The sequence below is a fragment of the Bos grunniens genome, chromosome 7, assembly GCF_055505025.1.
Source record: "Bos grunniens cultivar Pamir isolate PY7600 chromosome 7, Bosgru_T2T1.0, whole genome shotgun sequence".
Classification (NCBI taxonomy): Eukaryota; Metazoa; Chordata; class Mammalia; order Artiodactyla; family Bovidae; genus Bos; species Bos grunniens.
This window is the reverse complement of record NC_141171.1, coordinates 38,708,922-38,736,285: the sequence shown is the minus strand read 5'-3', so window position 1 is coordinate 38,736,285 and position 27,364 is coordinate 38,708,922. Positions and strand designations below refer to the sequence as shown.

General features: G+C 39.2%; 1 protein-coding gene across 32 annotated transcripts in view; it reads right to left on the bottom strand.

The window, feature by feature from the left end:
• The window catches only part of NSD1 (nuclear receptor binding SET domain protein 1), a 154,539-nt gene that overhangs the window by 71,035 nt on the left and 56,140 nt on the right, over positions 1–27,364 (bottom strand). For all 32 annotated transcript variants that reach the window (XR_015167243.1, XR_015167240.1, XR_015167242.1 and 29 more), the window contains 3 exons: positions 16,587–16,722; positions 8,452–8,624; positions 3,617–6,185 (listed from right to left, as the gene is read on the bottom strand). Coding sequence is in view for 25 of the 32 variants with exons in the window: in XM_086410889.1 (XP_086267015.1) it covers positions 3,617–6,185; positions 8,452–8,624; positions 16,587–16,722 (2,878 nt within the window). In the remaining 7 variants the exon portion in view is untranslated. The remainder of the gene's footprint in view (positions 1–3,616; positions 6,186–8,451; positions 8,625–16,586; positions 16,723–27,364) is intronic.

The window sequence follows — 27,364 nt, the reverse complement described above, 5'->3', positions numbered from 1 at the left end:
CTGCACATAGATTTCTCAGGAGGCAGGTAAGGTGGTCTGGTATGCCCATCCCTTGTAGAATTTTGCACAGTTTTTTGTGATCTACACAGTCAAAGGCTTTGGAGTAGTCAATAAAGCAGAAATAGATGTTTTTCTGGAACTCTCTTGTTTTTTTGATGATCTAACAGATGTTGGCAATTTTATCTCTGGTTTCTCTGCCTTTTCTAAATCGAGCCTGAACATCTGGAAGTTCATGGTTCACATACTGCTGAAGCCTGACTTGTAGAATTTCAAGCATTACTTTGCTAGCATGTGAGATGAGAGCAGATTCAGGATAAAACCCACATCTCTTGCCTCTCCTGATTTGGCAGGAATATTCTTAACTTGTGAGTCACCTGGGAAGCACCACCATCATCTCAATTGGTGCAGAAAAGACTGAATTCAACACTTTCTCCTAATAGAAAACACTCAACAAACTAGGAACATAAAGAAATAATCTAAAATAAAGGTTATATATGAAAATCCCACAGCTAACATGAGCATCTATAGTGAAAAACTGAAAGATCAGGAAGAGGGCTAGGATGCCCATTCTTGCCAATTTAACACAACACTGGAAGTCCAAGCCAGAGCTATTTGACAAGAATTATAAACAGTTATAAATAAAAGACATTTTATAAATAAAAGACATTCAAATTGGAAAGGAAAAAGTAAAATGATCTCAGTTCATAGATGCCATGATCTTATGTAAAGAAAACCCTGAAGATTCCACAAAAAAAAGCCGTAAGAATAATAATGAATTGAGTAAAGCTGAAAGATAGAAAAATCAACATTTAAAACTCAGTTGTGTTTCTGGGCTTCCCTGGTAGCTCAGTGGTAAAGAATCTGCCTACCAATGCAGGAGACATGGGTTCGATCTGTGATCCACAAAGATTCCACATGCCAAGGAGGAGCTAAGCCCGTGTGCCACAACTACTGAGTCCAGGAGCCACAACTACTGAAGCCTGCTCACCGTAGAGCCTGTGCTCAGCAACAAGAGAAGCCACCGCAATGAGAGCCCTGAACACTGCAACTAGAGAGTACAGCCCCCACTTGCCACAATTAGAAGAAAGCCCTCACTGCAATGAAGACCCAGCACAGTCAAAAATAAACATTTTTTTAAAAAAACATCAGATTGTGTGTTGATGTTTAGCAGAAACCAACACAATACCGTAAAGTGATTATCCTGCAATTAAAAATAAATGAATTAGGGTACACGTGTCTCTTTCCCTTCTGGTTTCCTCAGTGTGTATGCCCAGCAGTGGGATTGCTGGATCATAAGGCAGTTCTATTTCCAGTTTTTTAAGGAATCTCCACACTGTTCTCCATAGTGGCTGTACCAGTTTGCATTCCCACCAACAGTGTAAGAGGGTTCCCGTTTCTCCACACCCTCTCCAGCATTTATTGCTTGTAGACTTTTGGATCGCAGCCATTCTGACTGGCGTGAAATGGTACCTCATAGTGGTTTTGATTTGCATTTCTCTGATAATGAGTGATGTTGTGCATCGTTTCCTGTGTTTGTTAGCCATTTGTATGTCTTCTTTGGAGAAATGTCTATTTAGTTCTTTGGCCCATTTTTTGATTGGGTCATTTATTTTTCTGGAGTTGAGCTGTAGGAGTTGCTTGTATATTTTTGAGATTAGTTGTTTGGGGCTGGTGCACTGGGACAACCCAGAGGGATGGTATGGGGAGGGAGGAGGGAGGAGGGTTCAGGATGGGGAACACATGTATACCTGTGGCGGATTCATTTCGATCTTTGGCAAAACTAATACAATATTGTAAAGTTTAAAAATTAAATCAAATCAAATAAATAAATAAATAAATGAATTATATAAATTAATTTTTAAAAACCAGTTTGTGTTTCTATATAACAACAAACAATTCAAAAAGAAAATTAAGAAAATAATCTCACAATACAATAAAAAAGAATAAAACACTCACAAATAAACTTAAGCAAGGATGTGAAGGAGTTGAGTACTAAACACAAATAAATGAAAAGACAATCTGTTTCATGGATTCAAAGATTTAACATTAACAAAACATCATACTACACAAGTGATCTTCAGATTCAGTACTCTATCAAAATTCCAATGTCATTTTTTGCAGAAATAAAAAAAAGCCATCCTATACTCAAAATACTCTTAACAAAGACTGATCATACATTGTTTTCAAAACATACTACACAACTACAGTAGTCAAAACAAACTTGTTATTACCATAAAGACAAACATACAGATCAACAGAACAGAGAGTACAGAAATAAACCCTTAAACGTATGTCAAATTATCTCTGACAAAGGATTTCCAACACTTTGGACACGTGAAGCAAAGCCAACTCACTGGAAACAGACCCTGATCCTGGGAAAGATTGAAGGCAAAAGGAAAAGGGGGCGACAAAAAGAATAAGATGATCAGGTAGCATTACGAACTCAATGGACATGAATCTGAGCAAACGCCAGGAGCTGGTAGAGGTCAGAAGAGCCTGGCATGCCAGGGTCCATGAGGTTGCAAGAGTTGGACACAATTTAGCGACTGAACAAGACTATACATACAATGGGGAAAAGTACAGCATGCTTAATAAATGGTGCTGTACAGTAATGCGCATACAGTTAAGATTGTAGTATATACTTTCAACTTGTTCAGAAGGTAAATTCATGTGTTTTTTACCATAATAAATATAAAGTGCTGATATAAACACAAAGCAAAAAAACCCAAAGTACCACATATTATATGATTCCATTTATATGAAATGTATAGAACAAGCAAATCTACAGACAGGGCTGAGATGAAGAGAGATTGATAAAGGCTGCAAGATTTCTTTCTAGGGTGATGCAAATGTTCCAAAATTAATCATGTTTATGGATGCACAAGTCTCTGAGTATACTAAAAACCACTGAAGTACCAATTTTCAAAAGGTGAACTTTACGATATGTGAATTATATTTCAATAAAGCTGTTAGAAAACAGAATCTACATGGAGAAATCTTTTAGGGAAAGTCAGTTCAATGCATAATACTTATATTTTGAAAAATGTATGCTGCTTTCCTTCTACAGCTAAGGTAGGATACCCTGGCATTTCAGATTTTTAAAAATTTATTCTCAAACTTCATTCCAGAAGGGATGCAAGACATCTAAGTTCTTCAAATAAGTACCATGAAACAGTCACATTTTTTCAAAAACATATCCCCTTTGTCTATATAACAGGAGAGCCTTCCTTAAGCTGTAAGGGCTTAACATTCAATAAAATCTATTTGCTTTCTGTAAACTAACAACTAGATTTTAATCTTACACTCAGAACCTCTCAAATACAGCATCCCCCAAAGTTCACAGATTTTAAAAGGTATGAAATGGGGAACAGATCTTGATACTTATTAAAAGCAAAAGAAAAAAGAGCTTCTTGGTAAAACGTAACTTCTGAAAGTATGTGGAAACCTGGTCATCAAAATTCAGACCCTTCTACATAAAGCCCTTTTTTCACTTCAAGTAATTAACCCTTCCCTCCCAATTTACACTTAGGTCTTCCGTGAAAACAGACCACACTTGGTAGGGTATCATTATCGTCACTTCATCTAGTCCCTTTCTTTCACAGTTAGGAATCCTTACCTGGTTCAGGGAGCTCAGGTTGAGGAGTCAAACTGGGAATTCCCGGCTCCTTTTCCATCTCCTCATTGCTAGCATTGGATTTATCACAAACATTCAACCGCGGCCCAGCTGAATCTAAGTGGTTGGCATGATTTGGATCTGTCAGTGCATCCTCTAGTTTGTTTGTCGAAGCAGGAGGTCTCTGCTCTGGGAACTCATCTTCCTTCTTTACAGGGTCAGCAGAAAGCAAGACCCCAAAGGCACCCTCAGAGTTTTCTTTTTCCTTAAATCTGTTAGTGCGTTTACGAGGTTTAGTGCGCCTTTGGTTTAAACGTTGCCATCGCTTTTTAGGCACTGCTTCATTTATACTATTGGGTTCATCATTCTCACTGTTCATTTCAGAGTCCAGCTCTGGGACTTTCCTGATTTCAAAAGAGGGGCCTTTTTCAGGAATTTTTTCAGGGTCAGACTGGTTGACTTTATTATCAAAACTAACACTGGAAAAATGGGCACCATCTTCACTTGTTAAATGGCCCATTAATTGAAGGGTTGGTTCTTTACCAGGGTCTTCTGCTTCACCTCTGGAGGAGCTGTTCTCTGAACCCCTACTCTCTCTGTCTCCCTGTAGTGCAGCCTCAAGAGTCACAGCTGGAAGCTCATTCAGTTTTCTTCTGCGTTCTGTTTTTAAGGCTTTACGGTTCACTGTGTTCTTTCCCATCTGGGCTGAAAAACCATCTCGAAATTTGGATGGCTTTGATCGACCACAGTTGCGCCTAGTAACGCAGTTTGAACGATTTTTGCCAGAAGCAGGGAGGTCTCTTTTATCAGACCCCAAGCCAGGCAGGGAAGTAGACAGCTCCCCAGACAGTGCAGAGTCACCCCCACCAGGGCCAGGGTGGACTGGATCCTGAGTGCCATCTCCACTTTTTTCTGAACTGTGATTGGAGCCTCCTGAAACCAAGACCTTAGGAGCTGACACAGGACTGCTGGTAGAACAGTCCCCAAGACCAGGACTCCGATAAGAGACCAAGTTCTGAGCTGTCATTATTCGTTGCTCCTTGGTCTTACTATCATGCATATCTTTCAACATCATTAGTAATGTACTGAATTTGTAGTCTGGTTCAATAGGTATGTGATTCTGACCAGAGGCAGAAGAAAAAAGTAATGGTTTCGATGGCTTTGACGTTCCGGAGTCACTGACATCTTCACTTAAGGATCTGTAAGAGAGCTCCTTCAACTCTGACAGAACGTGTTTCACCACTGCTGTTTCTATGTCACTCGAATCCCTGGTTTTCTCATGCATGTTGCTCAGTAGTTTCAGTCCATCCACTTTCCCGCTTTTAGAAATGCTGGCCAAAGGAGAGCCTTTGTTATCAGAAGAGCAGCATTTCAAACTGCAGTCCTCATTTGCAACTGGAGGTTCTGCTACAACTGGGTTTTCTTTATGTTTGCACTTGATACTTCGAATTTTGGGCTGTTTGCTTTTTGAATGTAACAGAGCTTGATTTTTAGCCCCACCTTTTATTATTGAGTTCTCACTGGAAATGCTTGATGATGTGTTGAATTTTGGAGAAAATCCATCGTTTCTAAAATCTGGTTGGGGTTTTCGGACAAGAGTTGACACTTTAAGATCAGAGAGATTAATCTGAGACGTCTCAGTTCCAGGCTCTGTTGTCTTGGTACAATTTATTAGGTGGTCCGTGTGTGAGTTAGTAATCAGAGACTTCTGCTTTGCTTTTACCTTAGTGTTTGTGGCAGGATACCTAGAATACTTTACCTTTTCATTTTTCTGCACAGGTAACAAGTTCTCTGATCTATCAAAAGCATCTGTAATTTCAAGGACACTGTTATCAGACTCTGAACTATGATCTACAGGATCCAAATCACTGCTTCCATCATCAGAAGTGGTACAAATACTAATGGAATCACTTCGTTTTTCTTCATCACCTGCTCCAATATAGCAGAGCTGTACTTTCGAACTACACATCAGACCTCGCTGGAATTTCTTCTTCTCCCCAGAACGTTTAGAGATCAAGGCACCCTCAGACAAGCCCAGTAAAGAGTCACAATTTGAAGTCTCAAATTCTTTCTTTGCAGTGTTTTTTGCACAAGAAGAAAACAGGAAACTTCCTGGAGCAGTGCTGGGCCCTGTGAGGCTGTTCGCTATCCGGGAAAGTTCATTTGAGGCCTGCTTATCAGACACATCCCCAGAAATAAAGTTTAAGCCAAGGTTTTCTGGAATCTTTCCCCTCCGTTCTTCCTTATGTGTTTCAAATTGCATATGGCCCTTTTTCACACTAGTCCTTTTTGGATTATCAGAGCTCTTTCTGGCTCGAGACTTAGCACAAGGTTTTTCCTTCTCATCTGCAGAATGTTCAGAGTCAAAAGCCAGAGATTTCAAGCAGCCATTAAGCAACAGGTCATGTTCTGATTCAGGATCATTTGTACAGTCCTCAAATGGCATATCCTCCTCACTGTCCAACTTGATTGAACTGGTGACACACTTTCGGTTCTTCGACCCTTTGGGAATATCATACTGCTCAGCAAGACCAACACTGGCTTCCCATTTACTCAAAATCTTCTGAGGAACCTTAAATGTAAAGAAAAAAAGATGATTACTAATCTAAGAAATAGAAGAGGAAATAGGGAAATGATCACTGAACACCTCTCAAATCAGAAGCTTTTCAAGCCTTATTATATTTCTTTGAGGCTCTTTTATGGGACTGTCAGGCTGTTACCTCCCACAGCCCAGTCAGACCTTAGCTAATGGGGATTCCGCAACACTTCTTCTATCACTAAGATCTATCACTGGAGATCCTGGAAACCCTCCACTCTCCTTACCAGTAAAAGCACAAAAAGTGGACCATAAATTAGACTACTACATTACATTATTAATCAACATTATATTACTAAGTCAAGGAATAACCAGATGACTCCTACTTACTCTGCCAATCATAAAGATTTCCTTCCTGAATTATGAAGGCCAAGCACTTGCTGAGTTGCATAAAAGAGAAAACAAAAGGCTAAAGAAGATGAATGTGGAAAAACTAGAACTGGAAATGAGTTAAGTCAGATCTGCCCTAGAAGACCTGAAATTTGAAACTCAGGTTATCACCAGGCCCTTGACTAATCAAGAATTTTCTATATGTTTTATATACAATCTGGATTATAATCAAACAGTGTCCTGGGCTTAATCATGTAGTGCAGAGACACCAATACACCCTGGATAGCTTAACAAGTTATACATGCTCTTTAATTCTCATAGCATAAGGTGGAGAAGGAAATGGCACCCACTCCAGTATTCTTGCCTGGAGAATCCCAGGGATGGGGGAGCCTGGTGGGCTGCCGTCTATGGGGTCGCATAGAGTCCGACACGACTGAAGCGACTTAGCAGCAGTAGCAGCATAGCATAAGGACATCGAGGCTCTGTGAAATATATCTAATTTTCGAGACTCTTATTTCCCTCCCTGGCCTCATACAATAGATGTTAGTCAAGGTTCTAACTATCATTTAGTGTCCACAAATACTTTAATACTTGTGAAAGAGATGTTCTGCTGACCATGTAACAATTCAGGCCACTACACAGGTAGCCTCTTCTTATAAAGCAATATACAGATCATCTGATTTACTTTAGACACAAACACATAGCCATTAATTGTCTAGCTATGGTCATAGTACATCAATTTTCCAGAACCTGAAAGCCCAAGCAAACTCTTTTGAAAGGGGGCTTGTTTAATACACATACTTAAAAGGCTTGACACAAAAACTTTGATATCTCCCCACCACCAACTACCCAAAGTATTAGAAAGGATGCAGTTAGCCTCCTGTATCCTAATAGTAGCACACATTAGTTGTTTCAAAGCATGAATACTGTGACATACAAATTATTTATTGCTAATCCTCACGAGAGTTCAACAAGGTATATATTATACCTTAGTTTTAGAGACGAAGAAACTCCAGTTGGAAATAGCAGGGACTGCATACTGACTCAAAATTATCCAAATTATGATTTTTATATAATAGTCTAAAAGTAGGAAATACAAATTTAAAAGAAACTATTTCCCCTTTTAGAATGGACTAAAACACAACATCAAGCAAATGAAACAAAAACATCATGTTCTTTATTAAAACATAACAAGGTTTGAAACTATAATCTTAAGCATTGATAATCACACACGAAAACCAAAATACAAACAAAACAAGAATGTTCAAAGCCTTATATTTGTCATTTTTAAGAAAAATAATTAATCTAGAGAGGGAGAAGAACATTTCATTTTGATGATCATTTTCTGCTTAAATTAGATAGACCCAAACATGACTGGTCGTGCCATTTTGTACTATCACATGTAAGTGACATGGCAAAAGTAAGCTGAAATCACTTCTCAAAAAAATTGATTAGAAATATTTGGAAGGTTAGCCCTATCTTATCCCTGCAAAAAAAAAAAGATGCTTTCTGACAATTTTCTCACCAACTTATATTTCAAAAATTATGTTTCTTCCTTTGGCTGATCCCATAAACCAGGGGTCCCCAACCCCCAGACTGATACTGGTCCATGACCTGTTAGGACCTGGGCCACACAGCAGAAAGTGAGCGACAGGTGAGTCAGCCCCCATGGCTAACATAAACTACCTGAGCTCTGCTTCCCATTGATCAGCGGTGGCATTAGATTCTCGTAGGAGTGAGAACCCTACTGTGAACTGCGTGCTCCTTACAAGAGTCATCCCCAAACCATACCCTCCACCTTGGTTTGTGGAAAAATTATGTTCCCTAAGAGTGGTCCCAGAAAGGCTGGGGATTCCTCCCTCTCTAACCCTAAGAAGATAATCTGAGACGCTTTAAAAAAAAAAAAAAATACCTTATGCCTATATCCCTTCTCTTTCTGCTTCCCTCTTCTCCTAAGGACAGGTAGCTCTTCAAATTGATGTCTGCCTTCGAACATAACGATTGCTTTTCCAGCCACCCAGGCTCTCTCAGAAGGATCTCCAAAAGCCTCCACGTAGTACTGTCGATAGGGCCTGCGGTTAGAAACTAGATAAAAACAAAAACCACAATGTCATTACTTAAAAAAAAAAAAAAGACTACTCATCATCAAGGGAACAGCAACATAGCAGTTGCAAAGAAGCCTCTTGTCACTTAAAAGTAACATAAAAAACAACAAGCTAAAACCTATAGAAAAAGAAACTTTAAGGTAGGTCAGATAGAAAGTAAAATTTCAATTTATGTGACAAGAAAATGGTTAAGATGTTAATGAAACAATATAATGTTTTGCTCTGGTGATATGCTATCTATTCCAAACCAGAAGTTTTATACCCTCATTACCAGAAATCACAAAGGGCATATAATAAGTTGCAGTATTGTAAAAATGACAATTACCAAGAACTAACCACTAAACAAACATAAAATATTATGCTAAAATATAAGGAGGAAGACATGTTTCAACATTATTCCACATATGATGTGCTAACACTTATGGCACAGCTATTTTGGACAAGCTGCTTTTCATGTATTCTTCACAATCAACTCTAAAAAACAAGTGGTATAACCTCCATTTTACAGACAATAATAAATTCAACAACTTCAGAGAGAACAAATTCAGAATGAAACACTGGATTTGCAGAGAAATTGGGACTTGATAATTCAAACTACAGAAATTTCTGAAAAATAAAGAAAAGGAAATAAAAAACTAAATAACTATTATTAATAAATAAATAACTTAATAAATAAATTATAAATTAAAAACTGCCGGGGAAAAAAAAATCCAGTTATTCTACAGTTTCTTCACTGTCCTAAGTTATATGCATGCAATTATCAAAAATCAATACAAATCTCATCCAGAAAAGATTACAATCTAATTTACATAATATATGTACTTCTATACATTTATTTTCTTATCATTTTTCATATAAGTAAAAAAAAAATAAGGTCACAAAAGAAATACAGCCAGGGCTACACAGGTAAAATGATTTGTCTCTATTTAAAAAAAGGAAATTGTTTTATATAAAAATTCACTTTAACTCACACTGAATTACAACCTGGTTAAATTTTGTTTTATTGTACATTTTATAAACAAGTTCTATTAAAAAAAAAAAAACACACACTGAACTCCTTAGTCTCTATCTAGTAAACACTTCAACAGAAACCACCTATAAAGGAAGACTAAATGTACACATACACACACACACACAGATTCTTAAAGTCAATTTGAAAAGTCATTCTCCCAAAAACAAGTAAACTCAATTACTACAAACATTTATGATGTGCCAGCATACAGAGAACTGAAAGCACTTGCTACACAGAGAACACCATACAGAGAGGCAAAACACTCACTGTTACAGACAATGGAAAGAATTCACTGCCTGACAGGTATGAGACACACAGTATAAAGAGAGTAAAACAGCATGCTAATTGATGTAACATGAACACTGTTTTTTTTTTAATCTTTGAGTGCATTGCATACACTCAAATTTATCATTTGATGGCATGTATTGGCAATGGCATTTCTTAACATTAAGGTATAATTAGTTTCAGGTATGCAACATAATGATTTGATATTTACATCAATATAAAAATTTTTTTTCTTGTGATAAGAACTTTCAAGATCTACTCTCTTAGCAAATTTCAAATATACAATGCAGTATCAACTACAGTTGCCACGTTGTATATTATATCCATGTGACTTATTTATTTCTTTTATAACTACTACTTTGACCCCCCTTTCACCCATTTTGCCATTCCTGACCCACCCCACCCTGGGCCTCTGACAGCGAGCAACCTATTCTCACGATCTATGAACTTGGTTTCGTTTTCTGGATTTTGGGATTTTTAGATTCCACATATAAGGGAGTTCATATGGTATTTATATTTCTCTGACGTACTTCACTTAATACAATGCCTGCCAGGTACTTTCATGCTGTCACAAATAGAAAGGGTGCTTTCTTTGGAATGGTTGAATAATATTAAACTGTGTATACATACCACATTTTCTTTATCTGTTCATCTACTGATGGACACTTAGGTTGTTAATATTCTTTTTTTTTTTTTTTTAAGTAAAATCATTAATTGGAGGACAAATGGGACACCTGAGTAGAAAATTTTTAAAGGGAGAGAATTGAGGGAAGAATTCCTATAAGAGGGCCCAGAACGCTCAAAGACATAAATGAACAGAACAAATGAAACAGCTACGAACAATAAGTAGCTCAGAACACTAAATCAAAAAGTTGAAGGAAAGGGAAACTACCTGAAGAGGTTGGATGCCATGTTAAGAGTCTGACCATTATCCCATTAGCACTGAACTGCATTTAAATGGTAGAACTACAGGTTCAGTTCTGTACCTTAGAAAGATAAATCTCCTTGACCAATGAATATTACATTTAAGAGGAAACAAAAAGGAGACACAGGAGACCAGAAATTACCACTGCTGCTGCTGCTAAGTCGCTTCAGTCGTGTCCGACTCTGTGCGACCCCATAGATGGCAGCCTACCAGGCTCCCTCGTCCCTGGGATTCTCCAGGCAAGATCACTGGAGTGGGTTGCCATTTCCTTCTCCAATGCATGAAAGTGAAAGTGAAGATGCTCAGTCGTGTCCAACTCTCAGCGACCCCGTGGACTGCAGCCCCTAGGCTCCTCCGTCCATGGGATTTTCCAGGCAAGAGTACTGGAATGGGTTGCCACACCACTAGTGTATACTCAAGATGACCAGAACATAAACTAAGGTGGCTGCAGTGGGGGAAAACAAAATTCGAAAGATTTGCTTAAGAAAACAAATGAAAAGGACTAGATATTAATAAAAAGTCAGATAGGGAAGATAGCTGAACACCAATGTTCATAGAAGCATTATTCACAATAACCAAAATGAGAAAACAACCCTCATATCCACTGAAGGATGTAAAGATGAACAAAATGAGGCATATATATATAAATGAAAACCACTGAGCCTCACAAATGAATAACACAACAACGTGGATGAACCTTACAGACATTATGTTAAATAAAATAAGCCAGACACAAATGGACAAACACTGCATGATTCCACTTATATGAAGTACCTAGAATAGTCAAATTCATAAGAAAAAGTAGAATAGTATTTACCAGGGGCTGAAAGTTTTGTTAAATTAGTAGTTTTAGTTTAAGAATATGAAGAAGTGCTAGAGATGGACAGTGCAAATAATTTCACGAAAATGTGAATGTACTTAATGCCACTAAACTATAAACTTATAAAATGGATGAAATGATAAAATTCTGTTATATACGTACACTGTTTACTTAAAAAAAAAAAAAAAAAAAACTCAGGTAACAATTGGCGCTAAGGATGTAGAGAGATGAGAATCAAAGAATTGCTGCTTTCAAACTGTGGTACTGGAAAAGACTCTTGAGAGTCCCTTGAACTGCAGGGAGATCAAACAAGTCAATCCTAAAGGAAATCAACCCTGAATATACACTGAAAGGACTGATGCTCAAGCACCAATACCTTGGCCACCTGATGCAAAGAGCTGACTCACTAGAAAAGACCCTGATGCTGGGAAAGATTGAAGGCAGGAGGAGAAGGGGGGACAGAGGATGAGATGGTTGGATGGCATCACAGACTCAATGGACATGAGTTTGAGCTCTGGGAGACAGTGAAGGACAGGGAAGCCTGGCATGCTGCTGCTGTTCATGGGGTCGGAAAGAGTTAGACATGACTTAGCAAATGAACAACAAAGAGCAATTTTTATAAAAGCAAACGGGGGTGGGGGGGGGAGGCTCAAGAGGGAGGGGATGTATGTATAGTTAATAGCTGATTCACATTACTGTATAGCAGGAACTAACACAACATTGTAAAGCAATTATCCTCCAAATAAAATTTTTTTAAAAAGATACAAAATATAAAATACAGGAAAAGAAACAATAAAAATCTGGCAAAGCTGAAAGTCAGATGGTGACAAGAGTTAAACCAAATGAATGAGAGGTCAGCCTTGAGAAAAGCTAAGAAGTAATCTGATTTACATTTACCCCTAGATTGCTTTGCAACGGGAACTCCAGAAGTGGAAGCACAGAAAAGCATAAAATATAGAAAAACATAAAAACAAGACTGGCTAAAAGTCTATTCAAGATGAAGTGAGAGTATTTCCAGGTCAAGAAGAAGAACTGAGTAAGCACTTCTAAATTCACTCCATCTCCTAATCTCCACTAACACTACAATAAAGAGATGTTCAAGGATAGGCTCATTAAGGACAGGAGAATAAGAGGGAACAGGTGAATAAATTATTAGCATGCAGGTATGTTACACAGTTTCCGAAGCTGGGAAACACCTGGATGAGGATTATGTTAACTTACATAAGAGATACTAAAATCTATCAATCAACAGTGAGCATGGACTTCCCTGGTAGTCCAATGGTTAAGAATCTGCCTGCCAATGAAGGGGCCACAAGTTCAATCTCTGGTCTGGGGAGATTCCACATGCCATGGAGCAACTAAACCTGTCTCTAAAGCTGGTGTGCCCTAGAACCCATGCTCTGCAACAAGAGAAGCCACAGAAATGAGAAGCACCCACTCAAAACTAAAGAAAGCCCATGCACAGCAACAAAGACACAGCACATCAATTAATTAATTTTAAAAAAGGAAATTTCTTTTAAAAAAAACAAAAAGTGAGCAAATCCATGAACCAACTACATCAACACACTCATGTGTGCTCTACTCCATGAAGTAGAGCAAAACAAAAAAAATTCAACCAAAAAAAAAAAAAATTAGTTCAATGCAGAAAAGTCAACATGTGAATAAGACTTACAGGAAAATAAAGGAAGGAAACAATCAATGAAAAAATTAAAGAAAATGTTCCAGAACTAAAGAAAACTAACCTTGTAGATCAAAAGGGGCTTACTAAGTACCCATTACAAAGAATGAAAACAGACTCACAGCAAGGTATAGTCTATGAACTATCAGAACAGAAGAGACTACAAGCTTTCAGAGTAAAGGACAAAAATCACATGCAAAAGATCATAAATCAAAACAATCTCAGATTTAATAGAAAACTCTGGAAGCTAAAAGACAATGGAGCAATGCCTTCAAAGAATTGTGAGCAAAAATTATTTCCAGCCTAGTTATTTTATACAGCTCAACTACCAAACAAGTACAGGAAAAGAACAGAAATATGTCCAGATCTCAAAGGTCTCAAAAAACTTTACCTCCGTGCTTCCTTTACAGGAAACTACTTAAGGGCTTACTATGTATTTTATATAATAGTAAGCAAATCAAAAACAAGGAAGAGATGAAATTTGACACAAGAGTATTGAGGGCAATCTCCAAGATGATAGCTCTTCACTAGGCACAGAAGGTAACCCATGTCGACTGAAGGGACAGAAAAAGTTCCAGGTGGTATTTCCTCAAGATGATGAAAAATAACAAATTACGATGCATCAGTTCATATGGAGAGAGAACAGAAATTAGGAGAGATTGACTACCAATAATAAATACATAGAATACTAAGAATTCTTTCCCTTACCAATACACACATACACACACACACTTCAGCCACAATTGTACCATCAAAAAAGATTACCAGGGATCTCCAGCTCCTTACACCTAATGGACTTTTTATCTCATCTCTAGGCACCGTTCAACCAAACTGACCACACTTGCTTTATAAAACAAATCTAGTCACCAATACCATATGCTTCTGGTGTTTCCCTTTTATCTCTGATTTTTTTCCCATCTCTTTTGCACACTCAGTCTCCTCCACACAGACCTCAAATGCTGGCTTCCTCAGAGCCACCTTTTTTTCCTCACCATATTATCTTCTCCCAAGGCCAACGCATCCATGCTTTCCTCATGGCTTCAAATAATATTAATAAGAAGATGTCACCTCCAAGTTGTAGATGTTCCAGTGCTCTCAGGAAATGGCTACATTTTTACATGCTGGTGTAGCTAAAAACTTGGGGACCATCCTGAGATACAGAAACCTTAGCCTTCATTCTCCCTCACTTCCCATTATCCATCCATTAACAAATCATACACATTTTACTTCCTAAGTAGTCTTCATTTCCTCTTTACCACTATAATCTTGACATAATCACTGTGAAAACCCATTTAATCATCTCCTGTGCCCCCTCCAAATCATTTTCCACACTGCACTAAGTGAACTTGAAAATATATAGATCAGATCACATCTCCCTCTGCTCACAGCATGTTAATGGTACTGTTCTTAGGAAAAAATACAAAATATTAATGAAGTCTACAAAATGCTACATGATCTGAATCACATCTATTTCTCCAGCCTCACGCCATACCACATTCCATAACTCTATGGGCTGCAGCCCTCACAGGAGCAGAACATATACTACTTTCTGTGCTTGGAACCTTCTTTTCTACTTGCCCTATCACATCTCAGATCAAACATAACTTTATAGCAACACTGGCCCCGACAACCCTACACCACTGGCCCTGACTACCCCTGCTCCAAAAGTTCAGGTTAGGTACCTTCACATCATCACCAACATCACTTCACATCATCAGTATTTTTCCTTGAACACACCTCTCTGTTAAGTAATTAGTTATTTCGTCTATTTGGTGGTGCCTTCTCTTTTCAACTGGACTCTAATTATATATAAGGGCAAGCAAAATGCGTTGCCGATGACTAGATCCCAATACCTAGCACAGTACTTCTAGAACATACTGATTACTTGTTGAACAAATGACATCGACCCAACTAGTGCACATAAAGGACACCACAATGAGTAAGAAACCAGCAATGTCACAGGCATAGAAGGGCAGAGGGACTAAAAGAATTTTCTACAGAAGAACTTAAATGTCCAAGGAGGTCACAAAGTTAGGTATCATTTTCTTTAAACAGTGAGCTATAAAAGTATTTGGGTACTTCAATACTAGTATTCAAAATATAAAATAAAATCCAGCATACCACTTGTGGTAAATCATCCTACAGATAAAGACATTAAATACAGTTATTGTTTATAACACTGTTTTGTATGCACACAAACACGTGTGTATGTATATGTATAATATTTTCAACCCAAGATTAAAAACAACCTAAACATCCATCAACAGGGAATGGTTATAATCTCCAAGAAGTCAAACAGGTGAAAAAACTGTACCTACAATATGCTACGTTTATGTTAAATAAAAGGAGGATAGGGAGATGAGAATACATAGTTGTATTTACATAAAGCAAGTTTAGAAAGAAACATTAATAACAATTGGCTACTCTCTGAAAAGAGGTAAAGAATCGGACAGATCAGAGATTTTTTTTTTAAACCTTGTGCATATGTTAGTGAAAAAAGTGCAAGTGAAAGTCTCTCAGTCGTGTCTGACTCTTTGCGACCCCATGGACTATACAGTCCACGGAATTCTCCAGCCAGAATACTGGAGTGGGTAGCCGTTCCCTTCTCCAAGGACTCTTCCCAGCCCAGGGATCAAACCCAAGTCTCCTGCATTGCTGGCTGATTCTTTACCAGCTGAGCAACCAGGGAAGCCCCAAATGTGTTAGCAACTTAGTCAAAAACTAAAATACATACATTAAAACTACAATAAAATCACAGAATATCTTAATAGGAAACAGGGAGAAGTTAAGACATTAAGATACAAACAGAATAATCAAGTAACAAACAACAGCAACTGAAGAAAATATTTTAAATCAAGATTTTAAAATTCAAGATAATTTATAAGCATTCTTTGTAATTATTTCAGCTTTAAAACTAACAAATGACCCAAATCTGAAGACTGAAGTAGAAAAACATAAATATACTGAAAAATGATTCTGAATAATATAAACTTTACACAATAAAGCCTAACATTTTTCTGGCATCTACAGATAGACTAAATGAGAATTTTTAAAATCATAGAGCAAAATAAAACAAACCTTTTTAAAAGAAATCCAAAAGAGGTTAAAATACATAACTATACACTACTGAACTGATCAAAAGTAAATATAAATTGTTACTAAAGGCAACTGCAAGTTTATAATTCCATACTATATTATATAATCATCAGCTGCAAGTTTTACCTTTCATTTTTGAGTGTGTATTAATCAACGGATCAGAACAAATCCTGCAGGGCCACCATGGGCGTCTCTTGAATTTTGCCCAGATGAGATCTCCAACTTCATACTTCAGCGGCGTAGCCTTTTTCTTGGGTTGACACTTTAGACAGACAAAACATGGAGCATCAATAAAAATCAACACTTTTTAAAACAAGTGTTTAAAACATCACCTTCCCACATGCCTTCTGAGACAAAATGACCTAAAGAATACTAAATGAAACACTCCACCTTAACAACAATTACAAAATAAGTAGAACTAAATTATTTTGTCTTAACTGTTTATAACATATTCCAGTTGGTAGTAGCTCTCAATTTATATTTGCTTGACATAAGCAATCTACCTGCATTCTAGGAAAATAAGTATTTTAAATTCTAAAAAACTAAAAACTGAGTAACAGAATCATCCCAAGGAAAAGATATCTTTGCCTTAGTCCTTGGATCACAATACAACACAGGGTGGAAGCAGGGAGCCCAAGAAAAATGTTAACAATATCAAGAGACTTTGATCCCATTACAGTGTTACATGCCAACTACATCTCAATAAAACTGGAGGGTGGGGAGGATACTGTGGTCCCTTGGGCAAGTGATACTCTCCATTCTTCTCAAACATAGACATTTCTGTTAATTAATTAACAATGAAGGGCGAGTGGTTAAGAATTCTCCAGTCATTGCATGGCATATGGGTTCAATCCCCAGTCCAGAAAAATCCCACAAGCCAGGGAGCAACTAAGCCCATGTAACAGAACTACTGAGCCCAAGTACCACAACTACTGAAACTCACATGCCTACAGCCTGTGCTCTGCAGCAAGAGATGCCACTGCAATGAGAAGCCTATGCAAAGCAAAGGAAGAGCTGCTCCGGCTCACTGCAATTACAGAAAGCCCAAACTGGAAAATTCTTAAAGAGATGTGAATACCAGACCACCTTACCTGCCTCCTGCGAAATATGTATGCAGGTCAAGGAACAATAGTTAGAACCGGACATGGAACAAAAGGAGTATGTCAAGACTGCATAATGTCACCCTGCTTATTTAACTTACTTGCAGAGTACACAAGGTAAAATGCTGGGCTGGATGAAGCTCAAGTTGGAATCAAGATTGCCAGGAAAAATATCAACAACATCAGATATGCAGATGACATCATTTTAATGGCAGAAAGCAAAGAGGAACTTAAAAAGGCTCTTGATGAAGAAGAAAGAGTGAAAAAGGTGGCTTAAAACTCAACATTCAAAGAAGATCATGGTATCAGGTCCCATCACTTCATGGCCAATAAGTGGGAAAAAAATGGAAACAATGACAGATTTTAATTTCTTGGGCTCCAAAATCACCGTGGATGGTGACTACAGCCATGAAATTAAAAGATGCTTGTGGCCTGGAAGAAAAGCTATGACAAACCCGCTAACTGCTAAGTCACTTCAGTCATGTCCGACTCTGTGTGACCCCATAGACGGCAGCCCACCAGGCTCCCCCGTCCCTGGGATTCTCCAGGCAAGAACACTGGAGTGGGTTGCCATTTCCTTCTCCAATGCATGAAAGTGAAAAGTGAAAGTGAAGTCGCTCAGTCATGTCCGACTCTTAGCGACCCCATGGACTGCGGCCTACCAGGCTCCTCTGTCCATGGGATTTTCCAGACAAGAGTACTGGAGTGGGTTGTCATTGCCTTCTCCAATGACAAACCTAGACAATGTATTAAAAAGAAGAGACATCACTTTGCCAACAAAGGTCTGTATAGTCAAAGCTATGGTGTTTCCTGTAGTCATGTACAGATATGAGAGTTGGACCATAAAGAAGGCTGAACACCAAAAAAAAAAAAAATCAGTGCTTTCAAATTGTGGTGCTTGAGAAGACTCTTTAGTCCCCTGGACTGCAAAGAGATCAAACCAATCAACTCTAAAGGAAATCAACCTTGAATATTCACTGGAAGGACAGATGCTAAAGCTCCAATACTTTGGCCATCTGATGCAAAGAACCAACTCACTGGAAAAGCCCTTAATCTTTCCCAGCATCAAGGTCTTTTCCAATGAGTCAGGAAGAGAAAGGATTGAAAAAGGATAAGATGGTTGGATGGCATCACTGACTCAATGCACATGAGTCTGAGCAAACTCCGGGAGATAGTGAAAGACAGGGATGCCTGGAGTGCTACAGTTCATAGGGTCACAAAGAAGTCAGACACGACTTGGTGAATGAACAACAACAACATCTTTAACATCCCATCAACAGTACAGGTCTCCTGCCCTGAGAGAAAGATGACTTTGTGTTTACTAGGACTGAGTTTCCCACCTGATAAACCACACAAAGGAGTGGCACATATGCCAAACTGTTTCTAGGTAGCTAAAAACAGCACCTAAGATACTTGGACAAAGGATCTATACATTTACTCCAAGAAGGCAAACAAACAATATGACTTTCCATAAATTCCAAGTCTCAAAAGAGGCTTGATGAGTTCCTGTTTCAGACCTGATTGTCCCTGCTTACTGCCCACAGAAGTACCCACCTGAAATATAGAGTGTTCAATAAAGAATATGCTGAATAGGGTCTTCCCTGGTGGTCCAATAACTAAGACTCTCACTCTCAATGCAAGGGGCCTGAGTTTGACCTCTGGTCAGGGAACTAGATCTCATGTGCTACAACTAAGAGTTCAGATGCTGCAACTAAGACCCAGCACAACCAAATAAATAAATAGGAATTAAATGAAATATTTGTGAATGAAAAGAGTGAAATCATTCAAATAAAATAATGATCAGTAATATCTGGGGCTCAAGGATACCAAAGTACTAGGCTCAATTCCATGATTTGTAAGTTACCATTCAACTGTAAGACTGCATTCAGAGAAAGGTAATTCTCACAGAATACACTTACTAAAAATAGTCTCAGGCATCCCTGGTGGCTCAGTGGCAAAGAATCCACCTGCCAAGGCAGGAGACATGCATTCAATACTTGGTCCAGGAAGATCCCACATGAGAAGGAACAACTGAAGCCTGTGCACCACAACTACTGAGCCTGTGCTCCAGAGCTCAGGAGCCTTGACTACTGAGCCCATGTGTCACAACTACTGAAGCCCACTCATCAAGCCTGTGTTTTGCAACGAGAGAAGCCACCACAATGAGAAGCCCACACACTTCAACTACAGAGTAGCTCCTGCTCACCACAACTAGAGAAAAGTCTGCACAGCAATCAAAACCCAGCACAGCCAAAAGTAAAATAGTTAAAAATAATACTAATGCCTAGTGTGTCTGTCAGATAGTAGGTGCTTAATAAATTTTTAAAAAACAGTGTAATTAGTTCTTCATGTATATACAGTTACTAGGAACACAGACAGAAGCTACAATGTTTTTTTAAAAAAACTTTTTCAAAAGCACCATGCAAAGGCGCCATTTTTGCCTATTATCATTCTGTAAGTTATCAGGGGAAAAAAAAATTACTTCAAAGCTAGCAATGGCTTCAAAATTTTAAAACCATGATACCAAAATGGGACAGAAAAACAAATCTGGTCTTTCTTGCTGGTCCCATGGTTAAGAACCCACCTGTGAATGCAGGGGACATAGGTTCGATCTCTCTAGGCCAGGAAGATTCCACATGCTGTGAAGCAACTAAGCCTGCGAGCCCCAACTACTGAGCCAGAGTCCAGAGTACCACAATTCATAAGGCCCACACGCCATAACTACTGAAGCTTGTACACCATGAGCCTGTGCTCCACAACAAGAGAAGCCACCACGAGAAACCCATCATAATGAGGAGCAGCCCCTGCTCACAAATCCCACATGCTGCAACTAAAGATGCCACACAGCCAAATTAATGTTTAAAAGGAAGACAGAAGATCTGGACAGATATTTCTCCAAAGAAGATATACAGCAGGCCAATAGGCACATGAAAATATGCTCAACACTGCTAGTTGTTAGAGGAATGCAAATCAAATATGCAAAGCTATAACAAAGTACCACCTAATGCTGATCAGAATGGCCATCATTGAAAAAATATATATATCTACAAATAATAAATGCTGGAGAGGTGTGGAGAAAAGTGAAAACTGGAAAACACTTCGGAGGTTTCTCAAAAACTAAAAAGTAGAGCTGCCATATGATCCAACAATCCACCTCCTGGGCATTATCCAGAGAAAATTCCAATTGGAAAGATATATGCACCTCATGTTCACAGCAGCACTATTTACAATAGCCAAGACATGAAAGCAACCTGAATGTCCATCAACAGATGAATGGATAAAGATGCAGTATTCATATACAATGTAATTCTGAAAGTGAAAGTGTTAGTCGCTCAGTTGTATCCGACTCCTTGCGACCCCATGGACAGTAGCTCGTCAGGGTCCTCTGTCCATGGGATTTCCCAGGCAAGAGTACTTGAGTGGGTAGCTATTCCCTTCTCTAGGGGATCTTCCCAATGCAGGGACTGAAGCCAAGTCTCCCAAATTGCAGGCAGATCGGCAGATTCTTTACCATCTGAGACATCACGGAAGCACAATAGAATTTCTACTCAGTCATAACAAGGATGAAGTAATGCTCTTTGCTGGAACATGGATAGAACTAGAGAGTTTAACACTAAGTGAAGTAAACTGGGCTAAGAAAGACAAACAACATATGATATCACTTATATATGGAATCCAAAATGTTACAAATGAACTTATTTACAAAACAGAATCAGACTTAACAGAGTATGAATTTATGGTTTACTAAAGGGGGAAAGGAGTATGTCAAGGCTATATATTGTCACCCTGCTTATTTAACTTATATACAGAGTACATCATGAGAAACGCTGGGCTGGAAGAAGCATAAACTGGAATCAAGATTGCTGGGAGAAATATCAATAACCTCAGATATGCAGATGACATCACCTTTATGGCAGAAAGTGAAGAGGAACTAAAAAGCCTCTTGATGAAAGTGAAAGTGGAGAGTGAAAAAGTTGGCTTAAAGCTCAACATTCAGAAAACTAAGATTATGGCATCTGGTCCCATCACTTCATGGGAAATAGATGGGGAAACAGTGGAAACAGTGTCAGACTTTATTTTGGGGGGCTCCAAAATCACTGCAGATGGTGACTGCAGCCATGAAATTAAAAGACGCTTACTCCTTGGAAGGAAAGTTATGACCAACCTAGATAGCATATTCAAAAGCAGAGACATTACTTTGCCAACAAAGGTCCGTCTAGTCAAGGTTATGGTTTTTCCTGTGGTCATGTATGGATGTGAGAGCTGGACTGTGAAGAAAGCTGAGCGCTGAAGAATTGATGCTTTTGAACTGTGGTGTTGGAGAAGACTCTTGAGAGTCCCTTGGACTGCAAGGAGATCCAACCAGTCCGTTCTGAAGGAGATCAGCCCTGGGATTTCTTTGGAAGGAATGATGCTAAAGCTGAAACTCCAGTACTTTGGCCACCTCATGCGAAGAGCTGACTCATTGGAAAAGACTCTGATGCTGGGAGGGATTGGGGGCAGGAGGAGAAGGGGACGACAGAGGATGAGATGGCTGGATGGCATCACTGACTCTATGGACGTGAGTCTGGGTGAACTCTGGGAGCTGGTGATGGACAGGGAGGCCTGGTGTGCTGCGATTCATGGGGTCGCAAAGAGTCGGACATGACTGAGTGACTGAACCGAACTGAAAGGGGAAAAGGGGGGTTGATAAATTAGGGCGTTTGGGATTAGCAAATACAAACTACTATATATAAGGTAGATAAACAAGGTCCCAGTATAAAGCAAAGGGAACTATATCCAATACATTATAACAAACTAAAATGGAAAAGAATCTGAAAGGAGAATGTGTATAACTGAATCACTTTGCTTTACGCCAGAAACTAACGCAATATTGTAAATCAAATGTACTTCAATTTTTTAAAAAAGTTAACAACCAACAAGAGGCCTATTAAACAAATTAGGCAGAAAACAATGAAATACGCAAAGTGCAGATGAAGTTAAGGGATACTGAAAGTGTAATACAAACCTTACGTAAGTTATACCAACTATTTAGAAATTATGCCTGAACTACAATGATGAAAAAAAAAGTCGCTGAGAAACACAAAAGTTTCATTAAACTAAAGGTATCATGGGTGAAGATCTTCACAAACTTGAAACATTAATTTTCTCATTATTTAATTCATTTACCAGGACAACCAAGAAAAAAAAACAATATGATAACCTACTGGGAAAAAAAGCCTATACAAATACATATTAGTAATGAACAACACCACCCAAATACTAGTGATCTTTTTAAATAAAAAAAAAATTGTTTTTAGTTATTTTGGGTTAGCTGCAATATCTTCATCACAGCACATGATCTTAGCCCCTCCAAGAAATATGGGATCTTAGTTCCCAGACTGGGATGGCACATGATTCCCCTGAATTGGAAGGCAGATTCTTAACCACTGGATTGTCAGGGAAATCCCTATAAGTGACCTCAATATATAAAAAATTAGAAACAAGCAAGAATTTCAGACCAAAAACAGGCTTCCAAGCATGAAAATAGAGAAAATAAGGACAAAGGAAAATTAAAGGGGGGAAGGGATATGACTCCTCAGAAGCTTAAAAATACCTCAGATAGAAAGACTCCGGAACAACTCCTTGTAAAAGCCCATAATTCAACTAAAAACCTACATACAAAGCAAAACAAGAAACACAAACATGAATTCCTGACTCCAAAATTCCTGGACAATAGCAACAAAGACTAGAGTGAAGAAGTGTCATCTAAGCTTAGAATGGAGGACAGGCATTATTGCAGAACAGCTCAAGTGGCTCAATGGTAAAGAATTTGTCTACTAAGCAGCAGTCATGGGTTTGATCCCTGGGTCGGGAAGATCCCCTGAAGAAGGAAATGGCAACCCACTCCAGTATTCTTCCCTGGGAAATCCCATGGAAAAGGAGCCTAGCAGCTATAGTCCATGGATTCTCAAAGAGTTGGACACAACTTTAGTGGCTAAACAAAAACCTAAAATATAAGGAAGTGATGTGAAGGCACAGGGAGAATGCTCTCTACAAACCAAGGTTCGACAGAGGCCACCAGACATTAAGAAAGGCATGGGACAGATTCTCACCACCCTCAGAAGGAACCACCCCTTACCAACAACTACTGGACTTCTAAACTCCAAACCTTTCACTTTCCCTTGAATTTCCATCAAGAGATCCAAACCAGACCTATAATGGTTTTCTAAGATGAAACAAGCTCAGGTGGTACAGGCAAAGTTGTGTTCTACCTGAATGCTACCACAGAGTAGATAACCCTTAGATACCAGATTCTTCCCAGGCATACGAAGTAAACTATTCTTCAACCAAATCATACTACAATAGTATCTTTCTTCCCTTTAATTAAAAAAAATTTTGTAGTAAGGATAACTGGGCTTCTCTGGTGACTGAGTGGTAAAGAATCCGCCTGCCAATGCAGGGGACAAGGATTTGATCCCCAATCCAGGAAAATCCCACATGGTGAGGAGAAACTAAGTCTGTTCACCACAACTATTGAGCCTGTGCTCTAGAGCCCAGGAACCACAACTACAGAAGCCCCCGGGCTGCAACTACGGAAGCCTGTTTTCCCTAGAGCCTGTGCTCTGCAACGTGAGGGGTACTGCAGTGAGAAGCCAGCAAGCTACAATTGGAAAGTAGCCCCCACTTGCCACAACTAGAGAAAAGTCCACACAGCAACGAAGATCCAGCACAGCCAAAAGTAAGTTATTTAAAAAATAAAAGAAAAACTTAACTGAGATTATCCTCTTAACAAATTTAAAATATAAAACCCATTAGTATTGTATATTGGTATATCAAACAATATCTTCTAAAATAACTTTTTAAGAGTGTACAGTGAGGACTTCCTTGCTAGTCCAGTGTGCTTAACCTGCCAAAATAAAGGACACTGGCTTGAACCCTGGTCCAGGAACTAAGATTGCACCTGCCTCAGGGCAACCAAGCCTGTGCACCACAACTACTGAGCCTGCGCACTCTAGAGCCCGAGCTCCGCAACAAGAGAAGCCACTGTGGTGAGAAGTCCATGCACCACAAACTAGAGAATAGCCCCCACTTGCCACAATTAGAGAAATAAACAAGAATGTACAGGGATATAGGTCTTAATGTGGGGAGAAACTAACACTGTCATGACAATTATCAGAGGACTCAGTTGTCATTTTAGGTAACAATAACTGCATAAAATTAAACTCACATTAGAAGACAATAGCAATGTGTAAGACAAAATGCATCTCTTTAGATGCTTGATTATTTAATATCTAAAAACTGATTTCGGAGAAGGCAATGGCACCCCACTCCAGTACTCTTGCCTGGAAAATCCCATGGACGGAGGAGCCTGGTAGGCAGCAGTCCATGGGGTCACACAGAGTCGGACATGACTGAGCGACTTCACTTTCACTTTTCACTTTCATGCATTGGAGAAGGAAATGGCAACCCACTCCAGTGTTCTTGCCTGGAGAATCCCAGGGACAGGGAAGCCTGGTGGGCTGCTGTCTATGGGGTCGCACAGAGTTGGACACGACTGAAGTAACTTAGCAGCAGTTCAAACCATCCATTTTGAGAACAACTTCAACTCAAACAGAGTATACATACATAATCCTCTCTCTGGTTTATAAACAAGTAAAAATCATATTCCAAAGATCTGTTAGCAGTCTGCTACTGCTTCTATCAGGTTTCCCTGGTGGTTAAGTGGTAATGAATCCACCTACCAATGCAGGAGACATGGGTTTCAATCCCTGTCAGGAAGATCCCCTAGAGAAAGAAATGGTAATACACTCTAGTATTCTTGACTGGGAAATCCATGGACAGAGGAGCCTGATGTGCTAGAGTCCAAGGGGCTCTAAAAAGTCAGATAAGATTTAGCAACTAAACAATAACAACAACTGTTTTTATCAATTCCAAAAGGAGAAAAAAATATGTTTAGTAACATTTAAAATACCAAGTTTTGGGACTTCCCTGGAGGTCCAGTGGTTAAAATCCTGTGTTTCCACTGCAAGGGGCAAGGGTTCAATCCCTGAAAACTAAAATCCCGCATGACTCAGGACACAATCCAAAAAAAGCTAAAAAAATATTACAAAATACCAAATTTTAAGTATTATTCTAAAGAATTACATTATACAGGGCTATCTGAATTTTCCTTTGGAATTTCAACTTTTTCCTACCTGTTCCTTTATTCTTTTTTTTTTTTTTTAGTTCTACCAGTTTATTGCTACCAACCCGTGACCCTCCACCCTCATGCACACATGCTCAGTCATGTAACCCCATGGACTGCAGCCTGCTAGGCTCCTCTGTCCATGGACTTTTCCAGGCAAGAATACTGGAGTGGGTTGCCATTTCCTTCTCCATGTTCCTTTATTCTTATGCTGAAAGTAGGTAGTTTCAGTATTTTACAAGTAGGACACCTAAGGTGACAGATTACATAAAACTCACACTGTTGTTCCTTTAAGATACGAATTTTTTGAGTAAATAAAGTAAAAATAATCTTACATTTCTGTAAGTTGGGTGGCTTATAAAGCACTTTCCAATATGATTTCATTATAACATGATAATAGCAAAGCTTATCTTTAAGTCTACAGGTAGTAGACCTCAGAGACTATAGTCACCTTAACGAAAAGGAGACCTCTCACACTATCTGTGTCCAACACTTAGCCCTAGCAGTACTTGGCAAACAGTGGGTGTTCAATAGTTACTGTCTGGCTAATTCCCCAAAATAACTAACATGATATTCTTTATTATTGAAGAAACACTTAAGCATATTATTATTGTTGTTCAGTCACTCAGTCAAGTCCAATTCTTTGTGACCCCACGAACTGTAGCAAAAGAGGCTCCCTCTGTCTACTGAATTTCCCAGCAAGAATACCAAAATGAGTTGCCACTTTCTCCTCCAAGGGATCTTCCAGACCCAGAGATAGAATCCCTGTCACCTGACTCTCCTGCACTGCCGGCAGATTCTTTAAGATGGAGCCACTGGGGGAGCCCCAAATTTCAAGGGACTTCCTTACCAAATCTGCCCTATAAGAAATACCATTGAGGGGCTGTGGTTCAGTGGTTAAGACTCCGCCTGCTCATTTAAAGGACACGGGTTCGATCCCTGGCCTGGGAAGATTCCACATGCCAAGTGACAACTAAGCCCGTGCATCACAACTACTGAGCCAGCTCTCTCTAGAGCCCATGCTCCACAAGAGACATTGTTAATAGAGCAGTATGAGCACAGCCCTTATCAGGCAGCCAGTGCTGTGCCTTATTATTCTGCACCCTATTACTAGGCAACAGTTCTTGCTCAGCCATTGGTCGGTGCTTCGGTGGGCCCTGCCCACAAGCAACCATCAATGAGGAACCATCAGGGAAATGATTCAGCCAAGGGTCAGTGGTGTGTGGTGGTCATCAGGTAGAGTGTGAAGTAAGAGTCAGATTCAGGCCTTATCCTAAAAGGCCTCCAGCTAACTTAGCTTCTAGCCAGCAGGTGAGCTGGAGGCCCCAAGGAACAGACTGGGGACTATGTTCTTCAGGGCTTCAGAGTCCTCACTAAGGCCCTCCACTAGCCTTGGCCCAGGCTTTGAGGAAGTGGTGAACCTCTCCCCCACCCTTGTCATTTGTCTAGGCTGCAGTCAGTGAGACCTGGTCTCCCCTATTTGGGTGGCCTGAGGATACTGAGGGCCATTTGGGTTCGGTGCCTGGCTCCCTCAGTGATGACAGCTGGGCAAGATGTGGGAACCTGGCCCTGAAGGAGCTGCCGACTGAGTTCTGCCTCCTCTTAGTCAGGACTGAAAATAGTCCTGAACATTCATT